Genomic DNA, 22,257 nt, shown 5'->3' with positions numbered 1-22,257 from the left:
CTCTTCTTGTGTTGGTGTGAGATGAGTCACCCACAGTAACAGTTAGGAAGGGCTGTCCCTCCTGTCGTCCGATGCTGGAGATGGGAGCTCTATCGCGGGTGCGAGGGTGGTTAGGCCTGCCTCGGCACGTTCGCCACCAAGAGACAGTCAGAGGAAGTTGGCAACCGACAGAGCGGAAAGGGAGAAAGAGAGTGTGGATGAGTGAGGGACGGAAATGTTTACATGACCAAAAATAATCACTCTTGAGTTCACCTGTTTATAAGTTTGAAACCTGTTGCTGCCTAAACCTATGTCATAGGTTACTCAGGACTTGCACGTCTGCGTCGGCCACGTCAACCGAAATGCTGCTCATTCACTTTGAATGGGGTGACGTCATGCGTTGCCAAACTGCATTGTGGTTCCGTTGCATTGCATTCTCGTGCTGCGCGAGTGGATGGAAGCAGCAGCCAATCAAATCGTGTTTAAACGAACACTCAAGTCAATCAACTCATGTCAGTTACTGCATGGGAGCTGTGTCACTACCTGAGACAACAAAGTAGGACGCGGATTGTGGCTGTTCTCAGTGGAGACCATCTTGGGTCATACAACCCCACCAGTACCACCCACTCCCCTGGGCAAAAAATATTTAAGGTGCACACCCGGGAGAGATAAAACACAAACACACATAGATGGACACACACACAGACGTTCACACATTCTACCTAATTGCACCCTGAGGACTTAGGCCCAGGCCTTGGGACATTTATTTTTCTTAATATAGAGGAGTACATAAGGTTAAACTGATTTGTGAACCAGTGAGTGATGATAATGTGTGTGTGCATGTGTGCATGTGTGTGTGTATGTGTGTGTGTGTGTGTGTGTGTGTGTGTGTGTGTGTGTGTGTGTGTGTGTGTGTGCGTGTGTGTGTGTGTGTGTGTGTGTATGCTCGGAAGGAAGACAGGAGGAGAGGAAGTGACGTCCACAGTGGAGCAACACACACTGAGGTGGCTTTGTTATAGAGACAGAGGCAGACAGAGTGGAATCTCAGCCCTGGCGCCTCATGGAAACTGATGGCTCTGTTTCAGCTCTAGATTTACCTGATGGCTGCTTTTTCAGGTCGTGGGTGATAAAGTGCGGCAGTACATCCAGGAAAAAACAAATCACAGCATTGGCATCACGCCTTGTACAGTGAACACTTCAACAAGTTGTCTCACTTTCCCAGGAGAAAAGCTGGTACTGTATGTGACACATCTCAGCCTGTTTTGGACATCATCATGCACACGGGAGAGGAATGTGTATTCTTGGACTGGAAATGCAGCAACAAACCTGCTACATCCCTTCCTCCTCCTGGTCTTCCTCCTCCTCCTCCCACCACCTCCCCAACTCTCCTGTGGTCCCTCCCCGGTGCTGACATTAAACATTGAGTGGCCGCGGCCTCCAGTCTGAGGAATAGGTCAGCTCCCTGGCTGCCGTCTGCCCACAAACACGCACTATTTACCATCCTGCAAATACACACACATGCACAGGCAGGCCACGAGTAGATACAGAGGCTCATGCACATACCCACTCATGCACATACCCACACATGCACACACACACCAGGTGTACTGTGGGTCTATAAATCTTTCATAAAACTCTCATCTGATAAATTCAATGTCATTACTTGATTATCCTCAAGTGGTAAATAACACTATTTATGATTTTGGCCTCAGTCAAGCTTTTTTTTTCCCCTTTAAAAGGTTTTGCAGATTAAGCTTGAGATTTACTTTTTATCTCATACTGTATATCTTCTTTCGGAGTTCACCAGCAAGCAACATAGAGGATTTCCTTTCATTTACTCTGCTGCATACAAACAATGTTTTTTTTTAAACGTGAGGTTTGCATGTCACATTTTAACCATAAACTTTATAATTCACAGGGTAACCCAGTCATTGTGGATTAGAGTTTGTCCGAGTGAAATATTTGAGCTAGAACTGTAAGAGTGTGAACTTTCGGAAAAGCAAAGCTAACAGTGTTGATTCTTCTGCTGACCAAATACTTAGTACACCAGGGCTTGAGGCAGAGAGAGATTAAGAGTGAGTGAGTGTGTGTGTGTGTGTGTGTGTGTGTGTGTGTGTGTGTAGTGTGTGTGTGTGTGTGTGTGTGTGTGTGTGTGTGTGTGTGTTGTGTGTTACTACAGCACGTCGAGCAGTGCATTATGACAGCAAAGCAACTTTTGTGTCCCTGGTTCAGTCTTTGCTGTTGCCATTTGTGATGACTGAATGACAATGGAAGCAAACGCAGGAGGGTGCAGGAAAGAAGTGAATGAACTTGAGGAAAATAGTAAAGTATGAGGACAAGGGGGAGGAAAGAAAGGAGGAATGGGGAGCAACGATTGTACAAACTCAATGTTATAATTTTGCGATTTACCGAGGTTCAGATTCCTAACCCACTGCGATGAGCTCATCCGTTTCATATTAGAGAAATCAACCTAAAATACCAAATACCAAAGAGAAAAAGACAGTGGCATTTAAATGAAACTCCACCTGTGTTACCACAAAACTCCGTGCACTCCAACGTATTGTTATGCACATTAATCATCGAGGACACAACCTAATTTGCGCTTTATGAAATTAGGCTCAGCAGTGAGGTGTTGTTCATGAGCAGCCATTAAGTTCCTGAATCAGGTTAGGCTCTGCGGTGCGCTTCCTCATCTCAAACACTTCCCATCAGGCCACTCAGAAGTCTTTCACCCGCTGAGGGTGCATGTTTTATGACTATTCATCTTCTGCACTTCACCTCAGCGGGAAGCGGGATGTGGCACCATCGTTAGTCTGTCTGCCCTAAATGAGCTTCCATTCATTCAGCAATTAGACCCAGCAATGAGTGCTTGTGTGTCTGGAATGAATAAAGACAGAGTAAGCGCCTTGTACATGAAGCACGGAACTAAAGATGCAGTTGTCGTGTCGGGGAGAGTTTGTTAAGGATCATGCAATTTAACACCTTTCATTCAGGTGAGCTGACTGTATGGAGGAATGAGTGCAAGGTTTCTTGGTGTAACATTAAATATTAAATTATTTCTTAAGAGACTCAAAGTTCAACTGGTATTAGCCACTTGCAAATTTTCCAGCTAATGTGATTTAATGGACCGAGCTCCTCAGGTAAACAGCATTTTCAGCTTCAAAGCTGATCTCAGGCAAGTTTAGTGTGGGGAGTGCAATGGGTCACGATAACAGAGCGTGTCGACCCGGGAGAGGAAAACATGTCAGAGAGGCTAAGAGTCCACCTTTCTGAGCAACTCTTCAGTAACACTGCACCAACAAGCACCGGCTCAGACTGACATTTCTGGGGCAGCTATCAGCGTGTGGGCGTGCGCTGTGTGTGTGTGTGTGTGTGTGTGTGTGTGTGTGTGTGTGTGTGTGTGTGTGTGTGTGTGTGTGTGTGTGTGTATGCGTGTGCGTGTGCGTGTGCGTGTGTGTGTACCTTACAGAGAGATGTACCCTAAGATTTGGTCTAAAACCAGTAGACTTTACATTAATAATGGGCTGAATTCAGGTGTGAAAGGTTCCTCACACCACGGCCCAGACTAACCGACCAAAACGAGGGGGCCTCAGTCGGGATCAAACTGAACCATGGTTCGGTTTGTGTGAAACATTCAGACCAATTGCCTACTGGTCTCTTCAGAATCGCAGTTGCCAAGGCTCGCATGGTTACTATTGTCTATATTGTTGAACAACGAGGACTTTCATTTAGCGCATTTGAGCTAGTGTCTAGTACTGCGCTCTCTTAATTTTCTCCATTCAAACGGAAAGTCCTCTACAGTAGCCATAGAGCTGACAACACTTCTTCTTCTGCCTCTTTCCAGGGCATCCCAAGGTGTTCCCCGACCAGATGGGTTATGCAATCCCTCCATCATGTTCAGGGTCTCTCCCTTTGTCTCTGACCATATGGACGAACCCTGTCTACCTCCACAGGGACGCATCCATGTGGCATCATAATTCAACCCCCAAACCACCTGCACTGACTTTTTTTTAGCCCCTTTCTGAAATCCTGCGATGCACTATTTCCTTCTGTCTCGACGCAAAATATATAACTCACCTAATACTACCATACTGTTGACTTCCAGAGAGATGGTCTACCTTATCTCATCGTCATTCAATATGCAACACAAGGAAGAAATGCTTCAAATGTTCATCTGTATTAGAAACAAAACGCAGATCTCTTATTTAAAGCTTTATTTAAAATAGGAAGGCACCGATCTTATTAAATCAGTTAATTGATTAAATAGTTTCTCCAGCCCTGACAGACTTATGTGATGTTTCTGCTTTCATTCCCATAGAAGATTGAGGGTTATAGGTTATAAACTTAAGAAAATAAGAGCTGGGATCAAACTGGCAGTTGGTTTTGAGTAATAGTAATTGATAACTTCATCTCAACAGGGATTTGTTGTTTGAAACTGTAAGGACTTGTTGAAATTGATTATCTTTAATCTAATCCAATAAAATGCCTCAGTTTCAAACTAAAACGCCTCCCTACAACCCTGGAAAGGATAAGTGGTACACATATGGACGGATGTCTTTGATGCCCTAAAAGAGGAAAGAGAGGACCAAGTGTTCTGATAACTCCTAAAAATGAGGAGAGAGAGCAGATGCAACTGGCAAAGAGGGAACACACACACACACACACACACACACACACACACACACACACACACACACACACACACACACACACACACCACACACACCACACACCACACACACACACACACACACACACACACACACACCATACGGCACAGCAGAATGTGGAGAACACACCAACACTGGCATCCAACAGTGCGACTTGCACATGTACAAGGACACAAGGGTGATCATGCTCCGTGTACGTCATCATCTGACCATCTCTACAGTAACTGTCAGAGGGTCTGTGCATGTCGGCCACTCACAGGTCACTCGGTCTCCTCATGCTCCTCTCAGGCTGTGCTCATTGGCCTGATTACCGCTCCTCCTCTTGTTCATCACAGCCCAGCAGGGATTGGCCTTTTGACACGCACAACATACTACAAACCACACTCTCCTCCTCCTCTCCTTCACTGCATATGACACATCTCCCTAATTTTCTCCTCCATTGTCCCTGCAGGCTGAAAGCCCTCCAGCTCCCAGACTTCTCCCTTTGCTCTACTTTTCCTTCTTGAGGGTTCATGCAGAGGGAGGTGACAACCTTGTACATTTTCCTCTTCTGTTTAACCATCTTTGCTCAATTTCCATGTGCTAGTTTGTACTTCGCATTACCAACTGTCCCTCCCCCTCTTCTTCTTCTCCTCCGATCAACATCTCCCTTCTCCTCTGTCTTCATTATCCACTCCTCCTCCCACTCTCTGAGATTATTTTAAAGACCAGGATGTCAGGTGCAGCAACTCACTGTTCTTTTCCCCGGGAGAAGATTCACTAAATTCCTCTTAATTTAATAAAACTTTGAAGGGAACTCAATGCCCTGACCTCATAATTCCCTCCTACCCTATCTTGATGTCTCAGTTCTCCCTTTATACATGGTCTCACTGTCTTTTCCTGCATGTTTGGGCACATTTTGAATTCCCCTTATAAAAAAGGAGAAAATGAATTCTCATCCAAACATGACCTACTCCCATTAATTAACATTTCAGGAGGAAGTTGGACATAATTGGCATGCGGGGCATGTTGCTCAGCACAATGAAGCTTTATCTGCGCTGAAATATTATCCATTTATCTTGGAGATGATAATTACGCTGCATAAAATAAGGCATTGGTCACACTAGGCTGCAAACACTGTGAGGCTTTAATAGGATGCAGAGGAAACACTTCTGCATTAGCTCTTTTACTCTTTAACCGAAAAACAACATTTGAAACAAAGTGTCCCGTGTGTAACATACCGGCTGTGTGGGCTTAAAACCAGCCCGCGGCTTTAATTATGGCAAAGTCCACTGATATTAAGCTGCTTTCTGCTTCGCTCATAATTCACTATCATTCTTTAACTTTATTACCACCGGAACAGTCTGACCCAAGTGTTCTGCTGAAGCTCTACTAACTTTTCTCCCTTTTTTTTAATTGCCTCACACTCGTGTCTTCATCCCCGGCTCCCTCTCCTCTTCAGGTCTTTGGGGTTTATTAAGGCAGAGGGCTTCTGTCATTGTCGGCCTACAAGTGGATTTTAATGAGGCACGCTGTTAATAACATCCACTCATCACACATGCTGCGAAGCACACACACGCATAGAAACATATTAACGTACAAACACACGCAGTGGGGTTACGTAATAACTCTATTAAACATGTTTCAAGAGCAAAGCACACAGAGGGAAGTGTAGGAGACTGTTTTATGAGGCTGTTATGTAAATATGTTTTGGTTTTTTTTACAATTTTCTAATATTAGTTTCTTGTCAACACAATGGTCAGTGCAGGTCAACAAATTTGATATTTTTTCGACTCAGTGACGAATTGATCGATGTAAAAATGGACAGATTGCTTGATAAAATGAAAAATATTGTTGGTTAAAGTCCGTCCAGCAAATGTAGTCCGAGGCAAGTCGAGTACAAAATGCCAGCTGTGAGAGGCTGATTATTGGCCCACACGGCTCAGACCTTTTAAACTGTGCCCCACCCACTGATGGAGGAGCGGCGCTGCTGTAACAGAGGCAGGCGTTTGCAGAAGTCAGCTGGTGGCTGCGCTTCTGTACAGACGCCCCACTGAGTGTGTTTTGCTAAGGTGGCCATTTTCCGACGCGAGTGTAGCTGGGTGACAGATAATTAGGGCAGAGAGACCTGAGGTGAGGAGAGGAAGACTATGAGTGAGAGCCGACAGAGTGTTTTCCTTTTCTCTGCAGCGCAGCCTGGGGACAGTCAGGCAAACGGCGTTCTTCACACTCCAGCATTTAGACGTGCCGCATTTAAGGAACGTGTGATGTTTTCATTTGCACACCCTATCAACAACACCAAAAAGAGATCATCTGACAGCTAGTGTATTCTGTCCCCGTGCACCACTCACACTCAGGCAGAGGCATAAACATGGCAGGGATAAAAATAACAAGATTTGTTTACAGTAGAAGATGATGTCACAGTTCTCTTCTGTTTATATGAACGTCTTACACAAATTACAGTGTCTGTGGTTGAACGTCCCAGTGAGTCAGTTAAAGATCCCACTGGGAGCCGTCACTGACTGCAGGTGAAAACAATGTGTCCCCTTCAAGCCCAAATATTCATTTACTATCTAACTAACTAACACACTGGCTTATGTAACCAGGCATTAGGCCCATAACTGCAGATTGCAATTTGATATCTGTAATTAAATCAGCAGCTTATGTAATCACTCAGATTTCTCCAGCTGTTCCAACATCTGAGATTTGCGAACGTATTGATGGTTGTAGCAGGAATATTCATGCACATATTCGTATCCCATTACGTGTAATATCAAATATATGATGACCTAAACCTGCCTCATCTGTATTTACTTTTTAATCTTAAGCATTAACACTGTTGAAACAGTGGAAACACAATATTTCCTCCCATTAAGAGCAGTGTGTGTGAAATGACCAGAGGCCGTGTCAGCCTGGGACATCTGGTGAGCCTGAAGTCATGTTGCTTACTACTCAACAGTCAGACAGATTGTGATTTTTGGCTGAAGAGCTGCGTCATGTCCACAGCCCCTCAGTGCAGCCATGTTACATAATCTAATCTAAAGAACTGATCTGCTCCTCTGGGTTAATAACACACAGACGGGCTTTCATCTGCTCAGCTAAACTCTCTGACTTACTGCACATATTGTATAGGTTACCACAAGTTACTTCATCGTCTCTGGCTGCTTATCATTTGCCCTGTGTTTTGCACCGCGCGCTGAACGGGGTTTGACTCTCTAATCTGTAATCTGCTCTCGGTGCATTTCGGCATTAACATGTGGAGAGATTTGACATTGTGTAAGCTGCTGAATCGGCCGTGTTATTGCGCGAGCTCGCCCAGCTGTTGCAGCAGGTTGGAGAGCTGAGCTGCTGGGAGGGTAATGGCTCGAGACTGGCACAGTAATGGTGCAGGAAGCCACGGGAAATGTGGACTAGTTTGCTAACAAGGCCGGGCCGACGCTACGAAGGAACTTTGCTGAATCCATGATACCTGTGCAGGAGGAAACCACTGGTATCTGAGTTTGAAAGTGAAGTTATTCAGTCAAGCATATAATAATCAGCTACATGGTGATTTTACAATGACCATGTTTGGAAGGGGAGGGTGGGGTGAGGGGTATTCAGCTGCAACATGCAACTTCACCACTAGATGTCCCGAATTTCTACACACTGAACCTTTAAGTGAAGGTGACAAAGTAAGTGAAAGAAAAGTCCCCAGAGCTGCACTGATGCCCAATAACTGCGTCGGAACCGAGGCTGCGGCCTCTGAGGCTGAAAAAACAAAGCAGCGTTCAGCAGTCACAGCTGCCGACAGCAGGACGAGGAGGCAGAAGGAACAAGGGATTTGCCATGTTTCACCTCTCCACCTGTCAATGTGTCAAAGTGATGCAGAAACATGCAGGAACTCAACAGCTTTCATCTGAGTCACTGTGAAGCTTTGACTCTGTCTTTCAGTGCAGGTTGACAGTAGGCAGATGACAGCTGACAGGTACTGACACCAGACAATAAACCAGCCAGCAATCCTGTTTTTCTGCACAAATAAGTGGGACATCAACAATATGAGTTCCCCTGGGGAATCAGGCTCGCTTTGAGTATTTATGAGCACATAATCGTGTCATATTTGTCTCAGAAAAAGCGGCAGTGATATATTAGGGAGAATTAGTTAAACGCAGCTAAATAACCTAAGCCAATGGTTGGAGCAAGTAAATCAACCAGCAGGACATGTGGCTGTGTGTTGTTTTCTCTGCCTCTTTCTCTTTGTGGGAGAATAATACTGCACGTGAGATGGACACAATAGACACATTTACATAGACAGCAATGTTCCAATATTAACCCATATAGTCTGAATAAGACACGTAAACAGCATTTTCTGATTACTTTCATCTGAATAAGGTCATACTCTAAATAAGCAATAGACCAATAAAGGCCTGTGGATTGTTCTGATCTTAGACATCTATACGTATTAATTACATGATGGCATCCTAATGGAGTTTTCACATCATTTTCTGTTTACATCTGTTTACATGTATTACCTCATGGAATTGCAAATTCACTGAAATCTAATTAGATCCTCTAATCCTCATGGGGTACCTGTGTTGGTGAACCCCAAAACAGATATTTGATGGTGAGTTCCATTGATGCATCGAAGTCCCTCCCCCAAACAAAATATATTCGGGACAGCTCTGAAACTGAGTCCTAAAAAGAATTTTCCTCATTGTTCAAAATAAATGTCAGCAGCACACTAAATCCCACGAGTATGTCAAAGATGTCATACGTCCTGTGAAGCAATAACACGTGATAAATAAAACACATGGAGATGGATGAAAAAAAGAAAAGCCATCTTTAAACTACACTGTGCAGCAGTGTTGATAATGAACAGGGCAAAAGACAGATGGCAGGAAAGAGGATTTGCCAAAGAGAGTAACGGCAATATAAGCATGTAAAGCATAATCTGCCCGTGTCACACTAATCAAATCTGTCACTGCAATGAAGTCATATCACCCCCCAAAAAACAGAAAGGAGGTTCTCAAAGAGACTTGATCTGGTTAGAGGTATTGGCCCATTGTGCTGATGTAAAGTTGATTGTGAAAGCCATATTGTTTCTCTATGGATGAGTCACCTTCATTCACTGGTTCCAGAGAGATCCTTGACTGACAATACAGCACTATTTACCACCTACACATCACTACGTGTTGAATGAGAAACAGAGAGAGAGAGAAGAGAGAGAAGAGAGAGAGAGAGGAGAGAGGAGAGAACTTTTCACTCAAATGCTAATGTGAACATCTCTCCCTCTCCATCTCTTCTCCATGTTGTTCTGTGAGTGGATCAAAGCATCTGCGGGACAGATGACGCCATTCACACACCAAGGCGGATACAATGGGGGGTAGAGGATGTACGTGTGTGTGTGTGCGTGGTTGTGTTGTGTGTGGTGTGTGTGCTCGCTTTTGTTACCTATTCAGAACCGTTCGAAGCATAAACAAAGGAACAGTGGACCTCATGGGGACCAAAGCTCAGTCCTAATGACACAAAAGTTAATTTCTGAGGTGCTGGTTAAGGTTAGAGGTAAGATTTGAATTGTGGTTAGGTTAGGGTTCGGCATGAATTTGTCATGGTTAAGTTTAGGGTTATGGTTTTGGCTGTCCACAATCAATACAGTTCAATACAAGGTCCTAATGAGAATAGCTGCGCAAACCTGTGTGTGTGTGTGTGCGCAAGTGAGTGAGAGAGAGAGAGAGAAAGAGAAAGAATCTCTCTCTATCCGAGCTCCAAGCCAAATTCAAAGTGTCACCACGTAGATTCAGATGCTGAGGGGCAGAGATGGAGGAGTGAAGATGGAAGGAAGGAGAGAGGGATGGAGGGATAGGTGTCCGTGACTCACTCACTCAATCCCTGCTCAGTTGTTCTCGCTGAATTCAAAACATAAAACCATATTAATTAATAAATCATGGACAACAAACCACGTAGCTCGGCCTAAAATGCATATTTTTGCTGTTGGACCGGCTCCTGTTGGTCACAAGAGTATTCAGGCAGTAAGTGCAACACAGAATTTAATTCATTATTAAGGACTTATTTTAACAAACCTTATGCCTCATGTGTAACACTGAACCTAAAAATTACTTTGGTAAATTTTATGTGAGTAATATTTTACAGCTTATTAGCCTACAGAACTTGGTGCTAATTCTAAAGGACTTTCTAGGATCATTTATATACCTATTTATATACCTAAAGCAAATTGCATGAGACCATTCTATACCACATCACTTTAAGGGAAATTAAAAATAATGTTTTCTGGAAATTAGCTGTTAAACGCCTGAAAGATGAAGCAATGCCATAATTTTCATTATTGATTATTCAGCCGATTTTCTCGATCAACCCATCAATCAATCTTTTGTTCTACAAAATATCTGAAAACAGGTCGTTAAAGCCAATGAGGACATGTTAATATGTTAATGTTATGGTAAGCAGTTTAGCCAATGGAGGGTTTTCCTCCACAAAGAAATGTTAGTGTGTGTGTTTCTCAGATTCATAGAGTCATGGATTTATTGAGAATAAGGAAGAATACAGTAAAGGACAAACTGTTGTTATTCTGAAAAAGTGTGAAAAACTGACTGGAAATAAAAGAAAGAAAAGAGTGGTTGTGCATGAGCTAATCCCATTATCAACATTTGGAATTCAAAGAGGTCCCTCCCCAATGGGCTGTATTCACTCTGTGCCAAAGCAAAAGCCACGTGGGTAGATAATGAGCCACAGAAACAGGCAGATTCAAAATTCACAATGGGCAGTTGAAGCCAGTGATGTAGGGTCTGTGTGTTTATGTGTGTGTGTATTTGTACTGATATCTTTTCTGAGGACCATTTTTACGTTCGGGTCTTATGAAGTGAGGAAACTTTTGCCGATCCTCATTTTTTCATTGGGCTGTTGAGGGTTAGAATTAGGTTTAGATGAGGGTTAGACATTTAGTCGTGATGGTTACGGTTAGGCCGAGGAGCTTGGGAACACATTATGCTAATGAGTGTCCTCACTAAGATAGAAGTACAAATAATTGTACATAAGAGAAAGGGAATAAATATATAAAAGAAGAGTAGAAAGACAGAGAATTTTTTTGCGGCTGGGACGATGGACAGAAAGAGCTGAGGTAAAGAGTGGTTAAATAACAAGAAGGTAGCCTAGCAGTGATAAAGTGATAAAATGAAAAATAGGTCAAGAATAATGAGCCTTTAAGACACAAAGATGAAGAGAAGCCAATACAGAGCCACAGCTTTGATATAGGTTGATAAAACACCAGACGTTAACGTTAAAGTGTGCTCTTGATCAACTGGGACGCTGCAAAAGCATCACTAAACTGCATTGACTTTCCGTCCATTTAACACATTGTAATGACTCCTGATAATATTTAATGAGGAGACGATGGGAATCGCTGCGAGGAGTCTCGTCATTGCAGTTAATCAAGTGTATCAGACAATTCAGATGCTAAAAAAACACAGGTTTTGATGTTGCCGCTGTGTAAACATGAGAGAATAGTGGTGTGGGCATGTTTCTCCATCTTAATTGGTTAGCAAGGGAAAATTCATTAGTTGGTATTTCAGTCTGATGAAGAGTGAGGATTACAGTGTTTAATTGGCTTTTTGTGTTTGCAAATGTGCAGTGGTGATGCAGAGAGTAGTGATTTACATGTGTTCCAATACCAGCAGTGGAAATTACTCAGATACTGACAAAAATGGTTGGGCAACGGTGGGTACACAAATCTATTAAAACGACCCAAGATGGTTTCACACAAACAAACGGCAATCACTTCTTATAAGTACTTATATAGTACTGTTTGAAGAGTGGCGAAAAAGAAGTGATTCTGGTAGCGTAGTCAGAGCTAGATATAATGTCACCAATTTGGCAACATTTCAGGAACTGGAACTTCCCACACAAGTAAAACGGCGACGTGTACGCATGAAAGACTTCCGTTTCGAGGGGTGGCACTGGTGTTGCCAATTACAACACTAGCAATAGGCCATACAACAATGAATAACGTTGTGGTATCGGACTCGGTTCTCTGTATCAGCCAATACGTGAAGTCCAGGTATCGGAATAAGTAACGGAAGGAGCATCTCTGCTACTGATGAGATGATACAAAGGCTTGTCCTCTAAATGTGAGCATGGACTATAGTGTTTCTTGGTTTACTTTCTTTGCTGATGCGTGTTTGAACTAAACAGACACCATGTGCATGTTGCAGCTGTGCTTAACCTCCTCTCTTATCTAACCAAGGACAGATCTCTTTCCTGGCCGGAGGGAAGAGGAGAGCGAGGTTCAACTTTTACAGCAGGTTCACACGTGGACCCCCAAACAGAGCTATTACACCTGGAGGGACCACAGAGGTCAGACTCCAACACTGATAAAACATCACCACTCTGCCCCCGACAGCATCGCATCAGCTGGGGGGAAAGAGAGGAGGCTGATGAGGGACGATGTTATCGAACCTGACGCGTGGATGCCACAAACCTGCTGATACAGAAAAATCAATATGGTGATATATTGCTATACACTCGTGTCATAACATAATATTGATTGAAATGGCGTAGAGATGAGAGAAGCAAACGAGAGAGACTCTATAATCACTTTACCCTGTAATTGTAATATCTGTGCCAAATTCAGATTTGTAAGCACTAACAGGACAAAATGACTCCATTAGTTTCCACTCAAATCATCGAAATAAGGCACAGAGTCACATTAAACTTGTTTGTTCACCATATGGAAGCAAGTCGTGCCCATAAAGATTTGAATCTCATAAGCAACCAAACTCTGTTCAACTTAATCATCACTGAATAAATAATGTTGAAAATTAATATTTAATAGCAATTAAACATTTTATTTTGAAAACCATCCACGTATATGTAATCTGAATTAGCCTCTTTGACCTTTTCAGTTTGCATTTCCGTTTCATCTTAGTTAATCAAGTGTATCAGACAATTCAGATGCTAAAAAAACACAGGTTTTGATGTTGCCGCTGTGTAAACATGAGAGAATAGTGGTGTGGGCATGTTTCTCCATCTTAATTGGTTTAGCAAGGGAAAATTCATTAGTTGGTATTTCAGTCTGATGAAGAGTGAGGATATAGTGTTTAATTGGCTTTTTTGTGTTAGCCTCTTTGACCTTTCAGTTTGCATTTCCGTTTCATTCAGCCTCCATGTGAATGGAGAGAATAAGTGAACCAGTTCATTTTGTTAATTTCATCATGGTTTTACTACCAGCATCTCCAACGTCAAGCGCAGTACTCAACACTCGCTCAAATGCACCAGATTAACATCTTCGTTGTTCAGATGTGATATTGTCTGAGGCACTTTCTTCACTACTTCCTGTAATTAGTCTGGAAGTCTGAATTATTCCAAAAAGTGTTTTCAAACTGCTAACAAAGCAAAGCATGGTTCAGTTTGATCCAGACTGAAATCCCCCTCTTAACACCTTTCATACCTGTTTTTTTTGGTTCAGACTAAACCAAAGTCTGCAGGCCCAGACCAAACAAGGTAAATCCTCTTTGTGTACTGAGGGACGTCCTCAGGTGTCTGGACATTTGGAGAAAAGGCTGAAAGGAGAGGTTGTGTATAAAGTATCAACTTACGTCTGTGTCAGGGCCCTTGTCGGCTCCGGGACAGGAGAAGGTGACAAACTCATGGCAGCGTTTGTGAACCACAAAACAACACACTAAGAGGAAAGAGAGAGAGAGAAGAGAGTTTATAATACAACATTGTGAACAGTTTGTCTCATTTTGTTCTTACATGCGCATAATGTGCGCACACCTGCCAAATCTGCCTCTTAAAACACAAACACACACAAGTATTACATCCTTCTGTCGAGTATTTTATGCAAGTTGTCTGACAAATGGACAATTATTTTCAAATCATTCTTAAAATGAGTCGAAGCCTGTCCCATATGGACTCATAAGAAAATGCAAACAGATAAACAGACTCACACACGTGTGCACCCACACTCACACCCACACAAATAATGTCACTGTGTTCTGCAGCCCTCAGCTCTTTAAAATCTGTTGGGTTGACGCCGATTGCATCATTGTCTCCCACTGAACTCGTCCAAAGTGTCACTCTGCGTGACATGACTGACACGACACCTGATGCTGCTGTCACGTCAGCTACGGTGGCATTTACATTCGGACCCTGCCGCAGATTTTGGGAGGGAAAAGCAAAAGTGTGGACATCTGTGACAGCTAGAACACAAGCCGACTCTCTCCGACTCGCACTCTGTGTTTCCAACTGTATTTTCTCCTGCCATTAGTTAAAATTCCTCTTTCTTTCTTTGTCGTTCTCACACAATCTGTCTGTGTCTCTCATTGTCAAGCTGGCGGCTTGTTCATGTGCACTTCTGTGCTCTAGCACCCTCGTGTTTGTGTGGATTTTTGTCTCTAACTCTGCCAGCTACGTCGCAGTTGCCAGAAAATCTGACGGGCACTGGTTAAACGGGAGAAATTAGTTTACGGAGAAGTCCAAAGGAACAGCAGGGGATCAATTCAAAAGGCTTTATTGTATCAAGATGCTCAGTTAGATTTATGATAGATAGATGGGTGAATGGAATGATGAATTCTGAGGCAGTAGCAGTGAAGAGCTCCAGTACAAATCCATTCATTTGAGTAATAAAGAGGAAATTAGGCAGCGAGAGAGAAGGGGGTTATTAAGCTCATCAAAATAATAACACTTGTTAATCTGAGCTCTAATGTTGACGTCTGAGCCGTTTGTTTTTGCACAATGTGCATTTTAAAAATGACAGAGTCAGGTTGAGTTCTACGTACAGCTAGAACCATCTGTGTGAAATATCACCTTAAAGTTTTAGCTAGCTCTGTCTAACACTACTCTACTGGAAATCACTTCCTCTTCGCTGCTCTAAAACGGGTACTTGCCAGTGAAGTGATTTCTGGGAAAAGAAAATTTCAGTAATACTTTTGCAATTTACTTTTAAGATGTTGTATCAGATCGGTACATATATAGATTCATGTACTCGCTGATGCCTTCAAATGCCTTCAAGATTTCCCCCATGGGGAAATCTTTCTTGGGCCACAGAGAACAGGACATTGTGCAACAAACGACAAAAAAACAGTTCAGAAGGACATCTTGTGTAAGACCCAGAAAAAAAATGCAGAATAAAAGTGAGTTGAATGTTGCACCTGCCCTAAAAACACTTAAAATGATAAAACACTAAAAGTATATAATGCTTGAAAGATGAAAAACTTGCATTAAAACCTTAAAACCAGGGTGTGAAATGTGCCAGACAAAGTGCAAAGGTTATTGATATACATCAAATCAACATGTTTCCTTATTGTGTAGTGTGATGGACGTTGGGATGAACATCTCGTGTTGTTATTAGATTCTAAAAGGGACCTAATTCAGATTGGATTCAGTAATTACTCAATCATATTAACACTATATATTTGCACAGTCTTGGGTTTATTTTTTTATTTCTCATCACAGGTTGTGTAAAAACAGACAAAATCCAGTGTAGAAGCTTTTTACTTTTTTTCCAGCAAGTCTTTAGAAATCTGTGACTACTGAGTATATTAGCAGTTGTTTTGGTAGTGACCTCAGAGCCTTCATTCCCACATCACATCCACCCACCACTCACCCCGAAGTCAAACTTTCAATCCTCCCATCCCACATGCTGCCCACTCTGCTGTCAATGAAATTAAAATATTTGCTCACATGCAAAGAAGAAGTAAAAAACACATGATATCTGCTCAGTATTCTCATCCTGGGTGCAGCAACTCTGCAACAAACACTTTTACTCAGCGGGATTAACTCTGAGCGCAACCGTCAGGTTTCTCTTTTCCTCTCCACAGCCTACTTACAGCATGTGAAGCACGGCTGTAATGACGTTCAAACTACTTTCTCTCCCTCCATCTATCAGGGCTCCTCACACTCGCAGCCACACACCCACTGGTCCATCGCCACCCCTGCTTGGTGCTGATCTCAGACCAGTTTCTGTTCATGCTGTAGTGTGGAGCTGAGCAGACTGACTTGACACTGATCTCAGATCAGAGGTGAAGAAGGGGCAGCTAATCTATGTACAGTGGAGGGGATAAATCTAGTTTTGGAGTGTATGTGTGTAGAACAGTCAACGCAAAGGATTTTAGTTGGAGAAAATACACTGTCTCTGTCTTGTGTAAGTCTGGCTAAGCTTGCCTGACACACACACACACACACACACACACACACACACACACACACACACACACACACACACACACACACACACACACACACACACACACACACACACACACACACACACACAAATCTAAAAACTGTTTTAAGAAACCAACATGCTGCAGTGGCTGAAACACAGATGCATGCTGGGAGCTTGTGGGGCATCAAATGTGCCCACCAATGAGGAATAATAAGAAAAGCTTCCTCATACACCGCACATCTACACTTTCTCTGTGTTGGCTGAATCAATAAAAATGTGTTTATCCACACTCCCATAAAAAGAGAGAATAACAACAGAAGAAACATGCACTAATGCGAGGGAAACTCAACAGGGAGAATTGTCTCAGTCTCCAGGTGGTTCAGTCGTCTTAGAGGACAGAGTGAAGCAGCAGGAACAGAGGTGACATAGTGACATAGTGTATCATCAGGGCTATTATGATTAATTACCTTGGGCTTTGTTTCAGCAGCTTAATTGCATAAGCACATAGATAAGGGGCTTTGGCATTACAGAGCAGCTTACACAACCCAAACACTTTATTTCGAGTGAAAGCACATTATACACTACGTTTGCATGCATAATTTGAGCGTTTATCTCTACGGGTGGCCATTTTGTGGCACGTTTTCACGCATGCAGTGTTGCATGCAGGTGGCATTTCTACACCTCTCCATCCTCTATCCCCCTGTCTCCCCACCACTGATTCTTTAAAGTGTGGATTTGGCCCTGGGTAATCTGGTGAAATTGGGTGCCTATCAAGCCACTGTTAATAGAATTATGCAGCGCTGCAGCCCAGAAGAAAAGGCTTGCAGTGGAGATAAGGGAGACAAGGCCGGACACCTGTAGCGCCAGACCAACTCAATACCCTCCAGACACCTTCAATTGATCTGGCCCCCAGAGTGCATCTGAACACAAAGAGAACTGAAGCTTTGATCTGAGATCCACAGGAGGAGAGCAGGGAAGAGTGCGAGAGAAGGGATGAACGGGCGGAGATGGAGGAAACAAGTCCCCAGGGGTCAAGGCTTCCTGCGACTGTAGAGATGGATGTTCCGAGGAAGTCTAAAACGTCTTTATCTGCTCAAACAACTGTGTTACTCTTGCAGCTACATCAATTTTAGTGGCAAAAGATTGCAGAGGTGAAGTAAGCTGACAGCTTTGAAAATGACAGAAGCTGACACAAATTGTCTGGAAATTATGCACAAATATAAACACAGACAAAGACGAGCTTTTCCCTCCTGGTGACGGCTCGTGCTCTTTCTTTAAATTGTCATTTCAGGTTAAAAAAAAAAAGAAAAATGGCGAGAAGAGAGTGGAGAGGAGGGTATTTTGTCCTTGCTTGGTTATTTTTAGGCTCAATTCCGGCCAGAACTGGAACAAGGTGTATCGAACCCCACCATGGCAGCGTGGAAGAAAAAGAGGGAAGACATTTCCTCCACACCTGGCCAGTGGATACTATAAATACACAGGCGACACGTGTCCATGTACAAACACCGTGACATACATAATCACAGGCCGGCGAATGATGAATGAAGAGCTATTCCTGTCACGAGCCTGTGTAAGTGCTGAATGAGAGAGGTAGAAAAAGGCTGGGAGAGAGCCATAGAGAGAATCAAACAACGGGGCCAACGGGAAGCGCTGTAGCCCACATGCAGCGGCGAGACCTACTCATAGCCTGTGTCAAGTTCTCGTAAAATTTTGATGGAGTTCAAGGGTCAAAGAGAAACGATATCTGTCTGTTGTTTACCGTCCAGATCATTTTCACAACCCTCCTGCGCTCAAGCCGAGACACACACGATTTCATCTGCACAGCACATCAGTCCGCACGTTTACTGCCTGACATGAGGCTTTACAGGCCAATTCCATCTCTGTCCAGCACTAATCTAAGTCCACACTGTGGCCAGATGTGATATTCATGTGTACAAAATGTCTGTCAGCACCGCCACAGAAGCATAAAGCAATATTTCACACAAGTTTCATTTCTCTTCCAGAGATCTCCAAATTCAATAGTGACCTTTGAACTCCCACCGCTGCAGAGAGTGACACATCTGAAGTTCCCAGAGCCCCAGGTCACATGACCCATAACCACCAGCTCTCTCTGGAGGCCGGTGTAGATGGATGGCTTGTGACTGCAGACGGACTGACAGTGAGGACAGTGAGGACAGTCAGAGAGGCCAAGCAGTGGCCTTTCTACACAATATGCCTGTGGATATTTTGGGACAGAGATTTGAGTTGCCCTGGTGTTTCTCCTGTATCTATAATGTACACACAATGTTTGTGGGTCATTTATATCTGTAATATTTCCATTGGCCGTTGGCAAAGAACTTACATTAGCCAATGAGATCTCACTGTTTCCATCATTTTCATCATACAATAGGGCAATGCACAATGAAGATATAGAGAATAGAACTCTTTCTGCTTTCAGATATTTAGCCATATTCTTTTTTAAGTAATAGCTGCCTATATAATGTCTCAGATAATTTTATATAATATATGATCTAATATTAGTGATCACGAATCCAAGCGACCAAAATGAGTTGGACATCTGTGGGAAGCTCAGAGTAGAACTGCTGCTCCTTCACGTCGAAAGGCAGTCGAGGTTGTTCAGGCATCTAACGACAGTGCCAGTACGATGCCACCTGGGCACTTTCCAATGGAGGCTCACCGGGTACGCCCAGGTGGGCAGTGACCCCCAACTCTCTGGAGGGACGACATATCCTATCTAGCCTGGGATCCCCAAGTGGGGCTGGAAAATGTGGCTGGGACGAGGGATCCCTGGAACATCCCGCTTAGCCATCTGCCACCGGTAAAGTGATCTCAAATGAGCCGCGGATGGATGGATGGACAGACGAACAGATGGATGAAAATATTAGGTTAACTATCTTCAGTCAAATTCACTGGATTTACAAAAGCAGACATTCCCATCTGGTTATTTCTGCCGATGTATCCTATCAGGATATGGGTCGATATCATGTTACATACTATACATATAAGACACTATAAATGTCATAATGTATGTATTTTATATTCCTTTTACTTATTTTGTTTCATTTATTAAATGTATTTTATGTTTTATTTCAGCTCGGTTCACAGTTACACAATGGGACAACACTGTAGCGAACTTAATTGCCTCAGTATATCACAATATAAGTCTCTGTCCTCTTTCCGCCACCCGAGGGAGATGCAGTGTGTGTGATACACTGTATACCGACGAACAGTGTTCACCTGCAGAGGGAGGAAGCGAACAGAGCCACGGCGACAACAAAGGCATGGAAACTCTACTTCAGCACATACATTCAATTATGCATGCTATAGGCTCATAAAGGACAAAGACGTCCAGAACCCCATGTGCAGAACTAAAAGTGATTACATGACCCTGAAAGCAACAGCAAAGATGTTCCACTGATGCAATGAGTTACAAGGAAAAGGAAAGAAGAGATGGGATGGGACGGGCGAACGAATACAGCAAAGATGAAGAGATAGAGAGAGACAAGATATGATGATGAGAACAGAAAAGAGCAGAATACATTTCCTCCTGCTTGTGTCTCCTCAAGGAGAGCACATGGAATTAGTAAAACTTCCTAAGAATTCTGTTTGTGTCTGGCAATTATCTCCATCACCATAATATTGTGCTCTATGAATATGGATGAGTGTGTGTGTGTGTGTGTGTGTGTGTGTGTGTGTGTGTGTGTGTGTGTGTGTGTGTGTGTGTGTGTGTGTGTGTGTGTGTGTGTGTGTGTGTGTGTGTGTGTGTTTATATATATGCCTATGTCAGGAATTATGCAATTTCTGCATGGGACCAGAGAATCGCAGGGAAGAGAGACGAAAACACCTCAGGAGATTCGACACAGCAGGGAGGCTGCTCAGTTTTTAACAAAGCAAAACAAAACCATCACGACAGACGCAAGTGAATCACTGTGTTCATATTCAGTTACAGAGGAAAGGGCCTCATAGCATCTGATTGGCTGAGAGGAGGCGTTCGAGGAGGAGTTCAAGGTGAATTTTTCTATGTAAAACTGCGTCACAGTGCTTCTGTGGTCGAAAAGGTCCTCAGTCTCCCCCCCAAAACTGTGATGCAGGTTGGCAACATGTGGCTTGGGACGCATTTTTCTGTCTGAACCCGTCTGAGCCCGAGAGTAAATGAACTGAATCCGACCCGAACTCGACTTGAGCCTGATGTAGTTGTAAGCTGCACTGAGTTTGTGTTACCACATGGGTATTTCTTATTTTTTCCGATAACAGACATGTGCAGTAAAGAAATTTAGCCCAGCCACAGTGACTGAAAATTTCCGACCCTTCCTGGCCTGACAGATCCAGATGGGTCCAGACGGCCTCGGGTCAGGTATCCACACTGTAGTTGGCAGGTGATGGCAGTTTTCCCCTAGGCTTGCTCTGTGTTGGATTATGCATGTCTGGATAGCTTAGACACACACTAAGGAAACGGTCACAAATATGTGAATGTAGAAGTGGAAAAATGTTGCTCTCCTGTTCACTCCATATCAGGGTAACATTTCTAAGACTGCTTTTTTGCTCCTGGGTGAAGGTTGTTGTTTTAAATGAGCAAATAATGACAAACACTTGATAAACAGCAAAAGAATTTACAAATCTGAGAAAGATTCATTATTTGTTAAACCTCCTTCTCAACAATAAATGAGCATTATAGCGATATATACTGGACTTTTGTTATATCGCTATTGACGGAAATTAAATTGCTATATCTATTGATATTCTTTCACTGCCCAGCCCTAACCCAGACAATAAAGAAGATGCCCCCAGGGTGTATGCTGGTGTTTTTTTCTGCACGAAAGAGCTCCACCAGAGGACAGTAAAAACTGTAATACTCAAAATATGCTAACGGCATGGCTCTATGGATGATGATGTGGGTTTGGGATTTTATTTTTTCTCAGCAGCCATTATATTGCCCTGAACTTTGTACAGACCTTGGTCCCCAGTGGATGAATTGTAATAACTCTGATCCCCAGACCTGCTCTTTTGTTCAATTCTTATATTTATGACAAAGTACACCAAGTCTTTCTTGTATAATAATTACTTGCTTTTCAAAACTTTCAGCTTCGCGTTTCGTAGCCGTCTCTTACATGCTGAAAATGGCGTAAATGTACATTCAGCCCACACTCTTTACAGCACTAATAGTGTTTGTATAAGAAATGGCCACAGGGGGACTGGATCAATTATTCCAAACTACAGGTGGGAGTGTTTGGCTGCCAGACATCTCTGAGTCACACATGGGAGAAGTGATACTGCCTCATGAATTAAATATGACTCAGACATGCTCACATACATAGGATTAAGCAGGGAGACGCATACTGTTGTGTCTGTTATGAGTTGGCCCTTAAAATTGAACTGAATTGAATTCCTTTCATTATAATTCATTCTTCTTGTTTATGAAGCACTTTGTAACCTTGTTGAGATGAGTGCTATACAAATAAAGTAGTTATTATTATA

General features: G+C 43.1%; 1 protein-coding gene across 1 annotated transcript in view; it reads right to left on the bottom strand.

The window, feature by feature from the left end:
* Nucleotides 1-22,257, bottom strand: part of si:ch73-374l24.1 (protein kinase C alpha type) — an 83,842-nt gene that overhangs the window by 39,103 nt on the left and 22,482 nt on the right. The window contains 1 exon segment of the mRNA XM_034592534.1: nt 14,213-14,295. Coding sequence (XP_034448425.1) covers nt 14,213-14,295 — 83 coding nt within the window.

The sequence above is a fragment of the Hippoglossus hippoglossus genome, chromosome 8 (genome assembly GCF_009819705.1).
Source record: "Hippoglossus hippoglossus isolate fHipHip1 chromosome 8, fHipHip1.pri, whole genome shotgun sequence".
NCBI lineage: Eukaryota > Metazoa > Chordata > Actinopteri > Pleuronectiformes > Pleuronectidae > Hippoglossus > Hippoglossus hippoglossus.
Note: the sequence above shows the minus strand (reverse complement) of the source record. Positions and strands in the feature narration are given on the sequence as shown.